The 17,270-nt window shown below is 41.1% G+C and overlaps 1 protein-coding gene across 2 annotated transcripts in view; it reads left to right on the top strand.

Moving 5' to 3' along the window:
* LOC114449653 (junctophilin-1-like) overlaps nucleotides 1-16,834 on the top strand; it is a 29,599-nt gene extending 12,765 nt beyond the window's left edge. Inside the window, exons 3-7 of one of the 2 annotated variants that reach the window (XM_028427468.1) lie at nucleotides 4,065-4,183; nucleotides 4,997-5,275; nucleotides 7,925-8,346; nucleotides 12,475-12,575; nucleotides 13,102-16,834. In XM_028427468.1, coding sequence (XP_028283269.1) covers nucleotides 4,065-4,183; nucleotides 4,997-5,275; nucleotides 7,925-8,346; nucleotides 12,475-12,555 — 901 coding nt within the window. In that variant the 3' untranslated portion in view covers nucleotides 12,556-12,575; nucleotides 13,102-16,834. Of the gene's footprint in view, nucleotides 1-3,834; nucleotides 3,935-4,064; nucleotides 4,184-4,996; nucleotides 5,276-7,924; nucleotides 8,347-12,474; nucleotides 12,576-13,101 lie in introns of those variants that run through there. The other variant, XM_028427469.1, reaches the window with a different exon arrangement.
* The last annotated feature ends 436 nt before the right edge of the window (nucleotides 16,835-17,270 follow it).

Below are 17,270 nucleotides of genomic sequence, written 5' to 3'. Positions count from 1 at the left end.
TGGGTCGAGATTCACAATTTGAGATGAGTGCAAAACTGACAATTGGCAGTGAGGTGGGTTGATGAGATCACAGTGCGCCAACCACCAGCCAGCAGGAAGCCACACCCAGCTCCTCTGAACAAAAGAGGAACTCCCAAATGAGAAGGAGGAAAACACCAGGCACAAAACTAAACACAAAAATAGTCCATACATTTCCCATGCATAACAGTGAGTATAACAGAGTTACCTTCGGAGGGAGTCAGACCAGTGACGAAATCCACAGAAATATGGGTCCAAGGGCGATGAAGAATGGAAAGAGGCTGACGGTAGCCATAAGGTCCATGATGAGTAGATTTGCCATGGGTACAGACTAGGGGTGGGCGATATGGCAAAAATTTTATATCACGATTCTTTAATGATAAAATCACGATCTCGATTTTATCACGATTTGTTTTTACATTGACACTAATTTGCATGTTTCTGTGTAAATGACGTCAGGTAGCCTACTCTGTCACCTCTCAAAAACTATCAGTAGATTTAAGGGCAAACAACAACTCTGATAACGTGTACTCAGTATTAGTTTTCAATAAACATGAAAATTTAAATAACAATTACAGAACAAAATAAAGTTTTATTTCAAATAGGTTAAAACGAAGACTAATGTAATTTTGTAAAGTATTATTCAACAGTCATTTAAACAGACTGAAGTGTGCCTCCTAAGGTTAAACAATAAATACAGTATTGAGACATAAGTAACTCTTAAAGTTCAATGTGATTTAGAACAAATGATCAAACTTTAATGGGAATCATATCTAAGGACAAACGGAGCTGCTGCTGTCACCGTTTACTAGAGTCCTCATATGGAGCCTCTTCATGAAATGCCTGCGTTATTGTTTTGGTGACGTCATTAGCTGTTGCCTCTGATGTACACACGCGGCCCTCCCACTGCACACACACACACACACACACACACACACACACACGTAGAAGAGCTGCTGACGGCACAACAGCAGCGAACCTGAATATAAGGAGCTGGTAATGTTCAGAGAGGTGGGCGCGTACATGCTCGTATCATTATAATACATTCATATACATGCGGCCCTTCCACTGCGACACACGTTGCGCACACACACACAGGCTTAGAAGAGCCGCTGCTGCCGGCAGAAACAGTACCGAACATAAAGGTGGAGTTTGTTAGGGACCAGTTGCTCCGTTCTCTTTTCGTTTTCAGCCATAGCTTCCTAACAGGGAGGCTGTCATTGGTTGGTCAGGTTCACATTAAGCGCACTGAGAGTTGGACGAGTGAAAAAACTCATGCATCTGCGAACATAGAACGTGCTCTATGGACGATAAAACGATCTCTCCGTTCTGGTAGATCGCCGATACGTTCAAATCCTTCACGATCATTTATCGTCAAATCGCACACCCCTAGTACAGACAAAGCAGGCATTCACAAACTCCATGCAATCCTGGGCCATCCTAGGTCACAACAAACATTGCTAGAGGAAGATGAGGATTCTGTGGATTCCAGGGTGGCAGTTTATTTTTGAAGACTGACCCCACTGCAGCACTTGGGAATGGAGATGAGCGGGAACGAACAGTTGGTCTGCTGGACAGTTTTCAAGAGGCGAGTGATCACTCTTTGACCCTATCTTTGACCCTATCCGGGAGGGAGGAAGGATGGGAAAAAGAAGGCACAGGGATGGATCTTGTGGTCCTCAGGGCTGCGTTGGCAGAGGACTGCACCTACTCCAGTAGCAGATTCATCTACCTCAACATTAAATTGACAAGAGGGATCAGGGTGTGAGAGTATGGGTGCACTGGTAAACAGAGCTTTTAGTTGAGTAAAGGCTGCCTCGGGTTCCAAAGGTAAGGTTTACTGGTAGAGGTGAGACTGGTGAGAGGCAACGCTACCTTGCTGTAGTTCCGAATGAATCTTCTGTAGAAATTGGCGAAACGTACAAACTGCTGCAGTTTCTTCTGGGTTTGGGGTGTGGACCAGTTCATGACAGCCTCTGTTTTGACAGGATCAGGATGGAGTTGGCCAGAGGCAATAATGAAGCTGAGGAAACTGATTTTAGGGACATGGAACTGACATTTCTCTGCTTTGACAAACAAATTTTCTAGCAACTGCTGGAGTACTTGGCGGACATGTTGATGGTGTTCTTCCAGAGAGCGAGAGAAGATGAGGATGTCATTCAGGAAGACGAAGAGGAACTTGTTGAATATGTCCCAGAGAATGTCATTTTTTTAGGGTTTGGAAAACTGTTGGGGATTGGTGAGACTAATTGGTTGAATTAGGGGCAAAGAGGCCACAATAAAGGCACAAGCATCCTTGGAGCCTCCGAAGCCTTTGCCTACCTAGCTGCATATGCCCCTGCACAGCACGATCAAAAACTTTTACGCACCTCTGAGACAAACCTGTTGTATGAATGCAAAATAGGCGAACTACCCTGCCAAAGGGCTGTGGCCCACTGACTAGCCTTCCCACAGTGCAGATTAACCACATAACCAATTTTAGCTTTACTATTAGGATAAGTAGATGGCTGTTGGTCGAAAACTATCGAACATTGCAACAGGAAACAGCCACAGGAGCCAAGATCTCCCACATAGGGCTCAGGAGAGGGAACAAATGTCCTACGTCCCACTGTTATTCCCTGGGTGCGAAGGGCTTTTGTGATAGTGTCCGAGTTGGCTGGGTCCATATCTTTTTGGCTGGATTGTTCTGTTTGAGGTGAGAACCAAGAAGCAGACAGATAAAGGTTTAGGTGATATTTAATGGATGATTCACAATTTGAGACAAGTGGTGTGGTGTGAGGGATCATAGGAAGAGGAGGAAGCAGTGAACTCAGAACATCTGAGAAAGCCAAAGATGGCCAGTAGAAACATGGCCAGGGTTGTAACAATGGATGGAGATAGGTAGATGGAGTGGAGGGTTTGGATGCATCAAGCTAGAAGATACAAGGAGAGAGGAAGACGTTTAGGGGCCAAAAGCGGTTTTGACTTGCATAGTCTTTTACGGAGCATTGAAATATGTGGATGAGAGACGGATGAGCATGGAGAGCCAGTGATGAGAGTGATGAAGAAGTTCCAGTTGGGAACACTAGGGAGTGGATAGAGTGAAAGGCTTTAAAGCAGTTCTACCCAGTGTAGTAGGAGGACCAGATGTTATAATATTGACAGCTCCCACATTATCTGTATATGGAGGATAACCCTCCCTGTCTATTCGTGCCTCCAAAGGAGTGAATGATGACTGGGTACACTTTGAAGAGGGCAGGGCGGGGTACACCCTGGACAGGGGTACACAGGGCAAAATACAGGCAACCATTTACACTCACACTCACACCTATGGGCGATTTAGAGTGACCAATTGACTTGAACCTTGAGCACTAAAACCATATTAATGCCACATCGTGCTGAGATATGTGAGATCATGTGGAACAAATATGAAGGATCTGAAGAAATTCTATAGATGTATATAGAAAATTAACAAAAGTTATTTGACAGATCCTGTAGTCCAGTGCTTCTCAAATAGTGGGGCGCGCCCCCTAGGGCAGAGACACCGCACACGTTTGATTTTAATTCAGCTGCTGTAGCCTACAATTCACTGCAGGAAAAACACATTATAAACTGCCTGAAACATGTCAAGCGATCTTTTACAGGTAATATAGTTTTTATTGAGGCTATTTAAAAATGCATATAGTGAACAGACTTTTTTAAATTTCATTACGTTATTAAATTGGTATTCTTTATATTAGAAGTTACGCATGTGTGTCAGTTGACGGCACTTTAATTTGATACAGCCTATAGCCTGCATTTCATTAAAAAGATTCTAATTGATATGCTTTGACACAGGTGTGACTACAACTCTCTCTCATGTGAGGACATCAAACTTTATCAAACGTCTCCAGAAGTAAAATATATTATACTACTGAAGTAACATTGAAAATTCAACCACACAAGGCATCAAATATATTGGTTTAATGTTTGATCCTTATCTTCTATATACGTACATTGCAATTTTTTTGACGGTTTTGAAAATGATGATGGGGGGGAGAAAAAACATGTGCTCTCTCTTTTTACAGGACATCCCATGCCCGAGTGAAAGCGGAGGCCGCTGACCTGGCTGCACAGTCAGCCAGTCAGGATTCAGATATTGCCAGAGGTGTGGCCAGAGAGCTGTCCCCAAGCTTTTATCAGCCAGGTACTGTAACAGAAGCAACAGCACAACAACACAGCAGAGGAATCAAGTAAGACAAAACTAAATACTCAAAACTAGGTATGTGACCACACCCTCGGCTCATGAGATAAGTCTGTACTATATCTGTCTGTACGTAATATGTTGGGCTCACAAGACAGGCGCAGTTAATTTCAGCAGACAGTGGGATGGTAAGGGGTTGGACACAGTTCACATTTAAACTGATACTGGTGCTGTTTCCGTAAATTGGATACCTAGCAGTACTATTTATAGGACCTTTACTACATTAAAATGTATTAATTTTTAGTATTGATCTTAATTCAGATCCTCTTATACTTAACATGCTGCAGTATGCTCCAGGGAGAGGTTTTTTTTTAGATTGGTAGACCAATCATTGTGATACAGTGGAAAATGGATGTATTGTCTGTAAGATGTATTTATGGAAGGCTGTATGGAGTGCCAGGTATACACTTTGAGTATATTTAAATATCAAATATCAAAATAACTTTAAATCAGACAGCTTACTTAACATAAGGTGGCCATATATAAAAAAAAAAAATTAAAAGGTAGACACTTGGCTACTAGATGTTATGTCTTATTATGTCTTATCTCTGTGTTAGTGCATGAAAATAGATTGTTAGATTTATTGAGAGTTGATTTTGAGTGAAAATTGATTCATTGATATAATTTTTCTTAATTTTGAATGTATTTACAGAATCAGGGAAACCTGATTCAAACTTTCCTAATACTTGTCTTTAATGTGGACTTTTACTTTTATATTTATTTATATATAGCTTTATATTATTCATGCAATTCCAGGTCCTGACTACATTCGGCAGAAGTTTAATGAGCCATTAGATGTGAATGAGGTTATTGTTGAGGAGAAAAAAGAGACATCTCCATCAGGGAGCCCTCATTTCTACCGGAAAGGCACGACACCCACTCATTCTCCATCGCAGAGCCCAGCTCCCAGTCCTGGTCCATCACCCACTGTGGTCAAAAAGATCCCTCCCAGCAGTGAAACTCCGGACAACATGGCTTCTGCAAAACCTGCTGTGAAAGAAAATAAAATGTCATCAGCTGAGTCAATGTGCTCGGGTAAGCAGTTTGGGTTATTGCTGATTTGTCCAACATGTCTTTTTTTAGTAGATAAAATTAAAAAAATCCTTGCTTGAAACACACCTACAAATTTTCATGGTTCTGATGTCACCTGCTCATGACTATAAAAACATTTTTATAAATCACTGTAGATTAATAATAATTTCTTTATTGGTATTCACTGGTTTGTGAACAAATGAGACCTTGCCAGCCTGTCCTTTGAAGGGCCTACCAAAAATGTGATATATATGTATATGTGTATGTATATGCTCACTTATAAGTGTCTAGCACCAGAGATGTCAAATTGCCGCAAGCACTACCCACAGAAAGATTATAGCAAAGCAGTCAAATATGCTTTCTGCGTGCAAACCATCTCCAGCTGCCAATCTGATGGCAAAATTTGCTGTTTGCAAATTACTTTAGATAATTACAATTTGTAAACAACAATAAAATTATGTGGTGTAACCTCTACTGGTATGGATTTAGATATAGTTAGTTGGTATACAGTAGTTTAAAATATAAAACATAAAACACAAATAAAAGTGAGAAACTAAGTACCTGACGTCCAGGATACTGTGACCACACGGACCAATACCTACTGTTTGATTTACACCACCCACAAGCTGGGAGTAATTTGTAACTTTAAACAGCGTTTTTTTCTGTCACTGACTCATAACCACCTTTTCAAGCATTTTAGACATGAATGATATTAGTTTGTGGTACATAAACTGCTGCTTAGGACAAGTTGATCTGATCCAATATACATACAGCCAAGTACAGGTTTAGCAGGAATGTGAGAAGTGCTAAATCACTGTACTCTGAGAAAATCCAGCAGCAGTTCTCTGCTAATGACTCGGCCTCTGTGCGGAAAGGGCTTAGGCAAATTACCAACTACAAGCCCAAAGCCCCCCACTCAGCTGACGACCTGCAATTCAGCCAGTCTGAATGAGTTCTACTGTCACTGTCACCAGCGCTGACACCTCTCCACACCCCATCAACACGGACATGTCAAGGCTCCTGGACCAGATGGTGTTTCCACCTCCTCTCTAAAGCTGGAGCCATACTCCACAGGAACAAAGAATTGTATTTCTCGCTCTCTGGCTGGCAAGAACAAAAACCTGAGAAAAAAACAAGTCTGTGTCGGCACAGAGTATTCATATTCCCCACAAGCTTGTGTGCAGAACTCCTCATACGGCCCTCCCACTGCAGTGCACGTCACACACAAAAGGTTGACAATGCAGAAATGAGGTCATTTTGTTGTCAGAGCGAGGAGAAAGTTCTTTGTTTTTGTGGAGTATAGATCCAGCTTTAGACGCTGCACAGACCGGCTGATTCCAGTGTTGACAGACATTTTTAACACCTCAGATAACAGATCTGTAGATGATGCTGTCAACCTGGCCCTTCACTACATCCTGCAGCATCTGGACTCCCCGGGAACCTATGCTAGGATCCTGTTTGTGGACTACAGATCTGACTTCAATACAATCCAACCAGCTCTCCTCTAAGACAAGCTGTCCCTGCTGCACGTGCCTGACTCCATCTGCCGGTGGATCACTGACTTTCTGACAGACAGGAGACAGCATGTGAAGTGGTGAAAGAATGTCTCGGACACCCCAACCATCAGCACCGGTACCCCCCAAGGCTTTCGGAAATTGTCAGCTCCATCGCTTCATCACCCTGACAGACACTCCCATCTCCACAGTGGACTCCTTCCGCTTCCTGGGTACCACCATCACCCAGGACCTCAAGTGGGAGCTCACCATCAGCTCCCTCATCGAAAAGGCCCAGCAGAGGATGTTCTTCCTGCGGCAGCTGAGGGAACTCAAGGTGCCAGCCAGGATCATGGTTCATCATTGAGTCCATCCTCACCTCCTCCCTCACCGTGTGGTACACTGGGGCCATGGCCAGGGACAAGCACAGATACTCATGTTCTGTTCTGTTCTTTGAATGTCTGTAATGTCATGTCAATATATAGCCTTAATTTTAGATTACATTATTTACTTTGTTTTACTTACCTATTTTATTTTTTTAACCCATGCATGCTTCTTATTTCATGTTAATTGTTATACGTTTTATGTATGCACCAATCACTTAAGGCAAATACCTACTAATGTGAAACCACTTACATGGCAATAAACATGATTCTGATTCTGATATGTAAGTGCCAATCAGAGGAGCAACATCCCTGCTTTTTTATTAGTGATTTGCCTGGTAAAGAAACTTAAAGAAAATCTTTAAGCCTTCACTACAAACAGATGCAGGAATACTCATCAGAGCTGTGACATTTTGTCAGCCTGGCTACAATGTTAAAGAGAAGTTTGGGTTGTTGTTTTTTTTGTATTTATAATAAATAATGAGCTAATCTGGCATTACCCTGGGTCTTTTTTATATGTTGATGTACTGTCTTTCCAGGCATGATGGAATTCTTCTGATATTGAGGAATGTAATTAATAATTACAATCAGACTTGTGCTTATGTCATTCAGGCAACCTGTGGCAGTAAAAACATCATCAGCATGCTAATACAGCATGTGTTTAGTTGACATCTTGCACTACCCCTGCCTGAGCTAGAGTACAATATACTGTATATGTTTTTTGTTCTTTGGCTGATTACTTTTCCTTTCTTCTTTTCCATCTTTCTGCTTGGCAGGTATAGGAAAGGCAGTATCAAAACTTTCTCTGAGACACGAAAATAAGCAGCCTCCAGTAGTCAACCAGTCTGTTAGCACCACAGTCAGCAATTACACCAATAATGGGCAGATTCACTCCCAGTACCATGGTTACTATGTCAAGGCAGATATCAAGATTCCGCCACCCGAAGAACCTGTTGGTATGGAGGATGTCCTGCACCCATCAAGCCTGGCACGCTTGCCACCACCTGCTAAAGAGATATGGGCACCAGCACCAAAATTACTGCCAGCTCCTAGTCCATCACCAGTACCACCACAAGACAGCAGCAAAACTCAGGAGCTTCCCAAGCCAAAAAGACAAGAATCAATCAAACCAAAGAGTCTTGCAGAAACCAAGAAACCCAGTATTGAAATTGTTCCTGAAATTGTTGAAGAAGAGTCGGTAAGTTCCATTTTTACATGTGTATATATTTTTAACTTTTAAACTGATCTGGGGCAGTCGATCGTGGAGCAGTTTATACAGTCATTTTTCATATTTTTACATTTATGTATATAGATTATGTATAGGTTTGTATACGTTTTTATACTCGGTTTAATAGCATTGCAAATCATCTCTTTTTTTTCTCTACATTGGTAAAAAAAAAAAACTTTTCTTCTTCTAACTGAGTGGGGGCCTCCACCACATTTTCCCCCTTTGCTCTGAGCAATCCATGGATCACAACATGGACAAATTTGGATTTTTTTTCTTGAATTGCCCCTAGGGGACAACTAAAGTTCTTTGACTTGACTTGACTGGAGACTTCAAATTGCTGTTGTTCCCGCAATTTTAATAAATATTTTCATCCCTCTATCCATTTTCTAATTAACTTAATCCACCAAGGTTATGGTAGCAATAGGGGCAGTCCCCAGCCACTTCTTCTCAGCTGCTCCCGGCAAGCCAGGAGATAAAATTCTTCCTGTGTTGGCCTCATGGTCTCCGCCCAGATGGCTGTGCCTGGTATACCTCTAAAGGCCTCCCGCCTAGAGGGCATCCTAACCAGATGCCTGAACCACCTCAACTGTTGAGTAGTAGCGACTCTACTCGGAGTCTCTTCGCAGATTTCAAAATTTTTGTACCCAGTCTCAAAGAGTAATCCCAGTCACCAGAACTAATTCTTTCAGGTTTTTAACCAGATTTCATTACCATAGGTGAGAATAGGAACAGTCAGACTGGTGATCTGAGTGCTTCACCTTCTGGCTTAGTTCTGTTTTCATACTAAAAACCTGAGATCCAGATCTGATTGTACACATTTTAATAATAATAACAACATACATTTTATTTGCTGGAACCTTTCTGGACACTCAAGGTCAATATTAAATTCAGATCAGTATTCTCTCAAATGTAAAGCATTTTACAGCGACCCAGAGCCTGAACCCCTTTAAGAGCAACAGTGGCAAGAAAAACTCAACAGGACCCAACTCATAAGTAGAACCTTCCTGCTGACAGTCGGCCAGGTAGAGGAGGAGAAGAAGAGGTAGACAGAACAGAGAGGATGAAGGAGAGGGAGAGAGAGAGAAACAAACATGCAGCAAACATCCTACATTATTGGACAATCATGGAAATTCAGAAATAAAATGCAGAAAAACTATGTCTTGTATATTTTAATGTTTTGTCTGGTATATCTTGTTAGGTTAAGTATGCTAGCACTACATAGATGAACAGCATAGGCAGGTGTTTGCGTCTGACTGCAGGTCAGCATGCATCTGAAGGCAGAAAGAACTTGCACAACTTAACATATAGTGCAGTTTGTCAAGGGCAGTAGGCAGTTTTAAACAGATGGGTTTGGAGAGAGAAAGAGAGGGAGAGAGAGAGGGAGCCATTTTAAACAGATGGGTTTTGAGTTTGGTTTTGAAATGTTGGAGTGAGTCAGTGTTATGCAGGTCAGTTGGGAATGGGTTCCAGAGCTGGGGAGCACAGTGGCTGAATGCTCTGCTTTCCATGGTAACAAGGCAGTAACAAGAGATGTGGATGGGAGAGGATGATCTGAGGGTGCAAACGGGCATGGCAATATGGAGCAGGTCGGAATATATATGCAGGGACAAGGTTGTGGATGACCTTAAAATTGAGTCAAAGTCAAAGTCAGCTTTATTGTCAAATCTGCTATATGTGCTGGACATACAGAGAATCGAAATTGTGTTACTATTCACTCCACAACATATAACATATAACTAAAAACTTAAGATAAATATAAAGTGTAAAAAAGTGTACCTACAATGAGGCACACACAAAATACAATGCACAAAAAGAAGGCACAATGCAGTGAGAGTGCAAAGGATGTATAGTGCAAGACAGTGCAGTTGGCATAATGTAAACAGTCCAGGAATGGTTTAAGTTATAGCAGCTTATATGAGACTGGTATGACATGACTAAGGTGCAAGAGAATACACAGGGTAAAGTGGCTGGTGCACAGAGTTCCTTTTGGTAAAGTGGCTGGTACAAAGAGTTCCTATCTTGGGGGGGTGGGGGGGGGTGTCAGGGTCAGGGTTCTTTTGTAGAGGGAAGGGGGAGAAAGTGGGGCACAGCAGGGAGAGAGTTAAGCTTCCTGACAGCCTAGTGGATGAAGCTGTCCCTCAGTCTGCTGGTCCTGGCCCGGAGGCTGCGCAGAAGCGGTGTGAAGGGTGGGTGGGGTGTCCTGTGATGCGGAGGGCCTTTCGGGTGAGACGGCTGTCGTAGAGGTCTTGGAGGGAGGGGAGAGGGGCGCCAATGATCCTCTCAGCTGCTCTCACTATGCGATGAAGCGTCTTCCTGCAGGTGACGGTGCAGACTCCGTACCACACAATGATGCAGCTGGACAGGATGCTGTCAACAGCCCCTCTATAGAAGGTGCACAGGATGGAAGGAGGGGCTCTGGCTCTTTTGAGCTTGCAGAAGTAGAGGCGCTGCTGTGCTGTGAGGGGTGTGCTGACTGTGTGCTCTCCTGTAGTCCACAACCATCTCCTTTGTCTTCTCCACATTCAGGGAGAGGTTGTGGTCTCTGCACCACTCGGCCAGAAGGTGCACCTCATTTCTGTAGTTAGTTTCATCTCCACTGGAGATGAGACCCACCACATTTGTGTCGTCCGCAAACTTCACAAAGATGTTGGTGTTGTGTGTTGGCGTGCAGTCATGGGTCAGCAGAGTGAAGAGGAGGGGGCTCAGCACACATCCTTGGGGAGCCCCAGTGTTCATTGTGATTGTGCTAGATGTGTTTCTGCCGCCCCGCACTGTCTGAGGTCTCCTGGTGAGGAAGTCCAGCAGCCAGTTGCACAGCAAGGATTTCAGCCCCAGCTGGTCCAGTTTGTTGATGAGCTGCTGTGGGATGATAGTGTTGAATGCTGAGCTGAAGTCTATGAAAAGCATTCAAACGTATGAGTCTTTATTTTCCAGGTGGGTGAGAGCTGTGTGGAGTGCTTTGGAAACAGCATCACTGGTTGACCGGTTGGGCCGATATGCAAACTGGAATGGGTCCAGGGAGGGAGGGAGGGCCGCCTTGATGTGTTTCATGACTAACCGTTCAAAGCCCTTCATGATGATGGGTGTGAGCGCTACTGGACGGTAGTCATTGAAGCAGGCGGGGGTGGACTTCCACAGGGATGATCGTGGTGGCTTTGAAGCAGGTGGGGACAACAGCCTGGCTCAGTGAGATGTTGAAGATGTCTGTAAACACCTCAGCGAGCTCCTCAAAGCTTCCAAAGAAGTCATTCAGCTGGTTCAGCAGAGAGCTGTTGCTGTCACAGGTCTGTGGTGGGGGCTTGTAGTCTGTGATGGTCTGTATCCCCCGCCACGGGCTCCGGGTGTCCCTGCTGTCGCTGAAGTGGTGGGCAACCATCCTGGAGTACTGCCTCTTCGCTTCCTGATGCCACAGGACAGGTCGGCTCTGGCTAACCTTAGGCTGGTCTCGTTGCCTCTTCTGAAGGCAGCATTCCTGGCCCTCAGCAGCCTGTAGACATCCCCTGTCAGCCATGGTTTCTGACTGGCTCGAATGCTGTCAGGAGGAGGACAAGTATTTTGTAGTTGATACAGTGTATGATGAGGAACTGGTGGAGCTGCTTACAGTTCTAGACAGAGAGGACAGATGGTTTTAGAGGAGTCAAAGAAGCCATCAAAGTTAATTTGGCAAACCTTCCTTTAACAGAGGTGGTGGACTCAGGCATGATCTCCCTGCCACGTATAATGCAGTTAAGTTACATGTGTCCAGTAAAAATCTGATCAGGGAGTCAAACCAAATAATCTTTATTGATTAGATAAAAGGTTCAACTATTGCACTTTGAGACAATTCTGATTGTAAAATGCACCATATAAATAAAATTGAATTGATTTGAATAATTAGTCTTAACCTTAGTTCCAATACTACTACTTTATTTACCGGGGATGTGGAGGAGTATGATGCACTGACAATTGGGACACACCCTTTTAAAGATGGGGACCACTACCACAGTTTGCCAGTGAGCAAAACAGCACTTAGAGAAATAATAAAAATGGGTGTGTAATATGTGTGTAATAATGTAGTATGACTCGTTTCAGATTAAACCTTTTCTTGTGTCTTCTCAGGGCCCTAACTCTATCCTGGTGGCTCTTGTGATGCTATTGAATGTAGGTCTAGCCATCATCTTTGTCCATTTCCTCTCCTGACCAATTCTGTCACGAGTCAGGTGACCTCTCTCTCTCTGGCTAAGTATTGATTCTGACATTTATGTGCATGCATTGTGTCGCACCATATCTGTTTTGTATGTAATGTATGTTCAATGACAATTAAGAAACGTGTGTATTAGTGTGATAACAAAGTTAGATTGAAGGTTATACTGTATCTATTTTGTTTAAGTATTCCTTTATGGATGTCTTCAGTATTCGTTTTTTTGTATTATTTTCTGCATTGTAGAAAAACTATCCAATAAGAAAGAGTGCCTGAAGTTTTGTATGGTAGTGTGTATCTATGTACATTATTTCATTATATTTATTTTATATATAAATATATAGTTCACATATAAGCCTGTATTTCCCATCCAGTTAAACAGATGAAGCTGTTCCCCAGTCCCTGCTTTCAGCTCTTGAATATGTACATTATTTTCAAATAACTGGTGTTAATTTGATTAAAATCCTCCTTAATGGCTGCAATACTTGAATGCCATTGTAATATCTGCATTTTGTCTCTGATTCTGTACTTTCCTTACCCTGCAGTGGACTCAGAAGTGTTGCCCAAGCCGCTCTCCATGACGCGTGGGTGTTAATAAAAAATGGCGCCAGACTGAACAGCAGACATGGGCAAAACGGAGAACTAAAAATAGATGAGTGAAAGATGAGAAGGAGAAAAAACATATGGAGGATGGAGAAGGAAGAAAAGGCAGAGTGAAAGAAAGATGAAACCACCACCATACCTGGATGGACTAAATGTCATTGGTGCCTAAGTCCAACCTGACTGGACTGGACTGGCAATGATTTGTGAATGCAATGAAAGCTGAAGCAGTAGCAGGTGATAGCTGTTTGGAAATTGGCCCTTTAGCCCCATCTACTGATTTTCTATCTGCGGTTAGAAATACAGAGTCTGTAGAGTGGGGGTGAGGCCTTGCATCAATACTCTTTGTAGATGCTTGTCGGTCTGTATCTATCCAACTGACAAGCACATTTGTAAGATTTTGATAAAAAATGGTGCTTTGTTCAGAAGAGTTAAGGAGAAGTTGTTAAATCTGAATCAGAATTCCTTATTTATCCCAGAGGGGAAATTCTTTTTTGTTACAGACATACAAGATTACAACCAAGAATCTAGAGATGGCATAGAGTTGAAATATAGCATATAATAAATATCTAAGTAAATATCTAAGCAACATTTCAATCACTGAGGTTTATCTTAAAGAATCATATTTACTACTGTATACACCTTTACATGGTAAAGACCATGAGAAGAATGAAGAAACAACAAGTATGTATTAATAGTAATCATGCATCAGATTGACTTCTTAGACTCTGGATGGAAAGCAGCATAAAATCTAGTTTTTGTACTTTGTACTTTAATTCAATCAATGCTTTTTCACTGCTACTGTTGTGTTATCTGAGTGTTTGTGGGAAAATCATCCTAATGTTTAGCTTTTGTTGTATATTCAGTGAAGTGTTTTCTTCTGTGTTGTGTGTGTGTGTCTGAGAGAAAGAGAGAGAGAAAGAGAGAGAGAGCATGTGTGTGTGTGTGTGTGAATCTGTATGGTGACTTTGCACTGATGGAAGCCGACAGCTGCCTTACCCTTTTACAGAGTGAAGTGGGTGGCTGGGTAAAAAGGGCCCAGGGAGAAATGTGAAGCCCTTGGCGGATTTTCCCAGTAAGGGGCTTGGGAGAGATGCTCTCTCTCTCTCTCTTTCTCTCTTTTTTTAATCAGTCTGACCTGTTTTTATCTGTTGATCTCAGTGCCTGCCAATGCTGCATTTTTATATATGGGTTTTTAAGAGAAAGTGGAGCTTTGCAAGTAATTTTATTTCTTGTTCATGAGATCTGATTTACTTCAGCCTTATCTAAAACTGGCATTGTAACATGTAGCATAACATGTTTACTTTTTTTGACTGACAGATACATCTAAGCCCAATTTTATAAATTTAGAAAGATTCTTTATATCTTTGGTGTTAATGGGGCAGTGTTGTAGCAGACACACTTACAGTGCAGTGCTGTTTAAGAATTACTCAGTCTTTGTTGTGAATCAGGCATTGTTTCAGTTCACCCCACTGTAGCTATGGTTGACCAAGTGCAACATTCAGAAATGATCAGTCTAGCAGGTATTACCCTCAAACATTCTGCTTCATTTTGTCTGAACAGCACAGAAGCCAAACATATATTTACATTTTAAAACAAGTGCTGAATAATATGCATGTGCTATAATATGAGGTAACTATGTCCTAAGATGACTGCAATATCCCTCACAGTACATGTTATGGAGTGCTGAATGTGTGGGTAATGTGTATCAGGCTCATGTACACATGTAGTATGTCCAGACCCACATATTACCAATGTTCTTTTCTTTAAAATACATAGGAGTATAGGATTTATTTTGGAATATGCAAAAGAAATGCACAATGCTGTAACAATAAGAACAAAATCATAGAAAAGTTTTTTTTTCCTTTTTCTTTTGTCACTTTAGTGTTAGGTCTACACAAAGTTTGGTTGTACTGCTTATGTTTGTATATTGGTGTATGAAATGTAGCATTGCTAAAGATTCATTAATGTACCTATCTGTTAAAAAAATATTATTTAATGATTTTGAGTTAATGATTTTCCTGTATTGTTAATCATCACCCAGTCTTGCCAGAATTTTGGAGCCTTTGTCTCATTCAGTGCCTTTAACACAGAAGAGCTAGGGAACCCTTGGTAAAGGCTTTGGAAGAATCACAGAACACAGTGTGTGATACACAATTTATAATAATAATGATCGTCATATATAATTTATTTATTTAATATAGGCTACCATCGATTTTAGTAGGCCTCATGATTTATTTATTGATTTTTTTTGTGGACAATTTTTGCAACAGGTGGACACTTTTAGGGAATGGAACATGCCGATAAATGGGATGGGATGATTTAGTGATAAAATATAATTTAAATTTAGGCTAACACATTTCAAATACATTTCTCAATACATTAAGACTATGATGAATCAGAGGCATATTTCTGATGTTGTCTTCATCCATATTTTATTTCACAGCTGGAATAGAGCTACCGCACCATTGTAATGTGCAGTAGTTTTGGTGGTTTTTCAAGTTTTACTTACTTTTATTCAGATTAAAGTTTCAAATTCTTTTTTATTTTGAAATTAATCACTGCTAACATGCATGATACCTTCTCATATATCTAATGAGTTTGGATGAGAGGTTTAGAGATTTGAACTCTTAATTAAGTTTACATTAGAGTAAAATGTCTTAATATTTTTCCAACCTGATTTCTGTAGTGTAAATTGTTTTTATTCTGATGTGTTTACTTTAGCATACAGATAATAGCGGGTTTGCGTATGCACTCATGACAGTCTTGGGGTGGACTGCAGTAATGAAAGTTACAACTTTTTTATCACTTAGGAATGTGATAAAAAAATACTCTACTCTGCTCCCCACTAATACTCCATAAAAAATTAATTTATTCCTGGATCTTGTAACATAAGACCCTAATAAATAACTAAGTTGTGACTGACAGTTGAGCCTCTCTGACACTGCTTTGAGGGTATGGACAGGCAGAGAGGATGCCGTGATCATGTGATCATTTTATCATAAGGGAGGAACTCATGGAGGCATTTGTAATCTCTATGGTAGGTTGTTATGAAAACTTTTCTTTGCTGGATGTGGGTGCTGTACAGATATATAATTTACTCAGGTCTGATCTTGGAAAGAGAACATAAGGAGGATGTTTGAGTAGTGCAATGAAAGTGTTGGAGCAGCACTTTGCTGTTGTTTTTGAGAAAACTGGAAAAGAGAGGGTAAGAGAGTTTTGAAAGTTTCAGCGATGTTTTCTGGGCTGGATTAATATCATATTATAATTATTACAAGACCAGCTTGTCTAACAGGTTTGACAAATCAAGGTGGAACTTGCCAATGTGTTGTCAGCTGTCAACATAGGTTGATGTAATTACTATTAATAAATTGCAGAATCATTTAAATTAACTTTGATCACTAATGCTGATCAATTAACATATTTGCCCCAGTAGACATTTTAATGAAGACTCTTTCTGTTTGTTCAGATTTTCTGCATTATTATATTAAGGCATTTTGTTTACTTTTGTCTAAAGTAATAATAATAACAATGTTTTCAATGTTTGACTGTCAAATGTAACTAGCATGTTATCACCTGTTGCAGGTGATACTGTGGCCACAGTTTACAATGTTGTTTTTTCTGTCTTTTGTCTCCCGGTTGTAAGGAGATCGATTAAAAAAGTGGGTTATGATTCCACGCTGTGCATTTGACTGTTCTTTGTCCCTTATCATTCCCTTTACAATTACATTATTTAATATGATTATTATTGTCCTAAAATGTAATATATGGTCAAATATATTCATAAAATATATGAACTAATATATTATACTAATACTATAATTACTATATTATAATTAGTATATTATACTAATACCGCCCACATGGTGTAACATCGATCTGCGTATTTGATAACTTTTTCTCAGACTCTCATCAGAGTATTTCCCTAGGATGAGTTCGTTCAAATACAAGGTGTGGAACATGGAAAATCAGCCTCAACAACATTCATACTGCCAGTAGGTGGCGCTGCAAGAGTATCAGCTCATTAGCATATCAATCTGTTCAGAATGACAGGCTCAGCATGTCTGATTTTTTTCATCCACATTGGATGAAGTATGTGGGAGATACAGGCACA

The sequence above is a fragment of the Parambassis ranga genome, chromosome 17 (genome assembly GCF_900634625.1).
Source record: "Parambassis ranga chromosome 17, fParRan2.1, whole genome shotgun sequence".
Taxonomy (NCBI): domain Eukaryota; kingdom Metazoa; phylum Chordata; class Actinopteri; family Ambassidae; genus Parambassis; species Parambassis ranga.
Note: the sequence above shows the minus strand (reverse complement) of the source record. Positions and strands in the feature narration are given on the sequence as shown.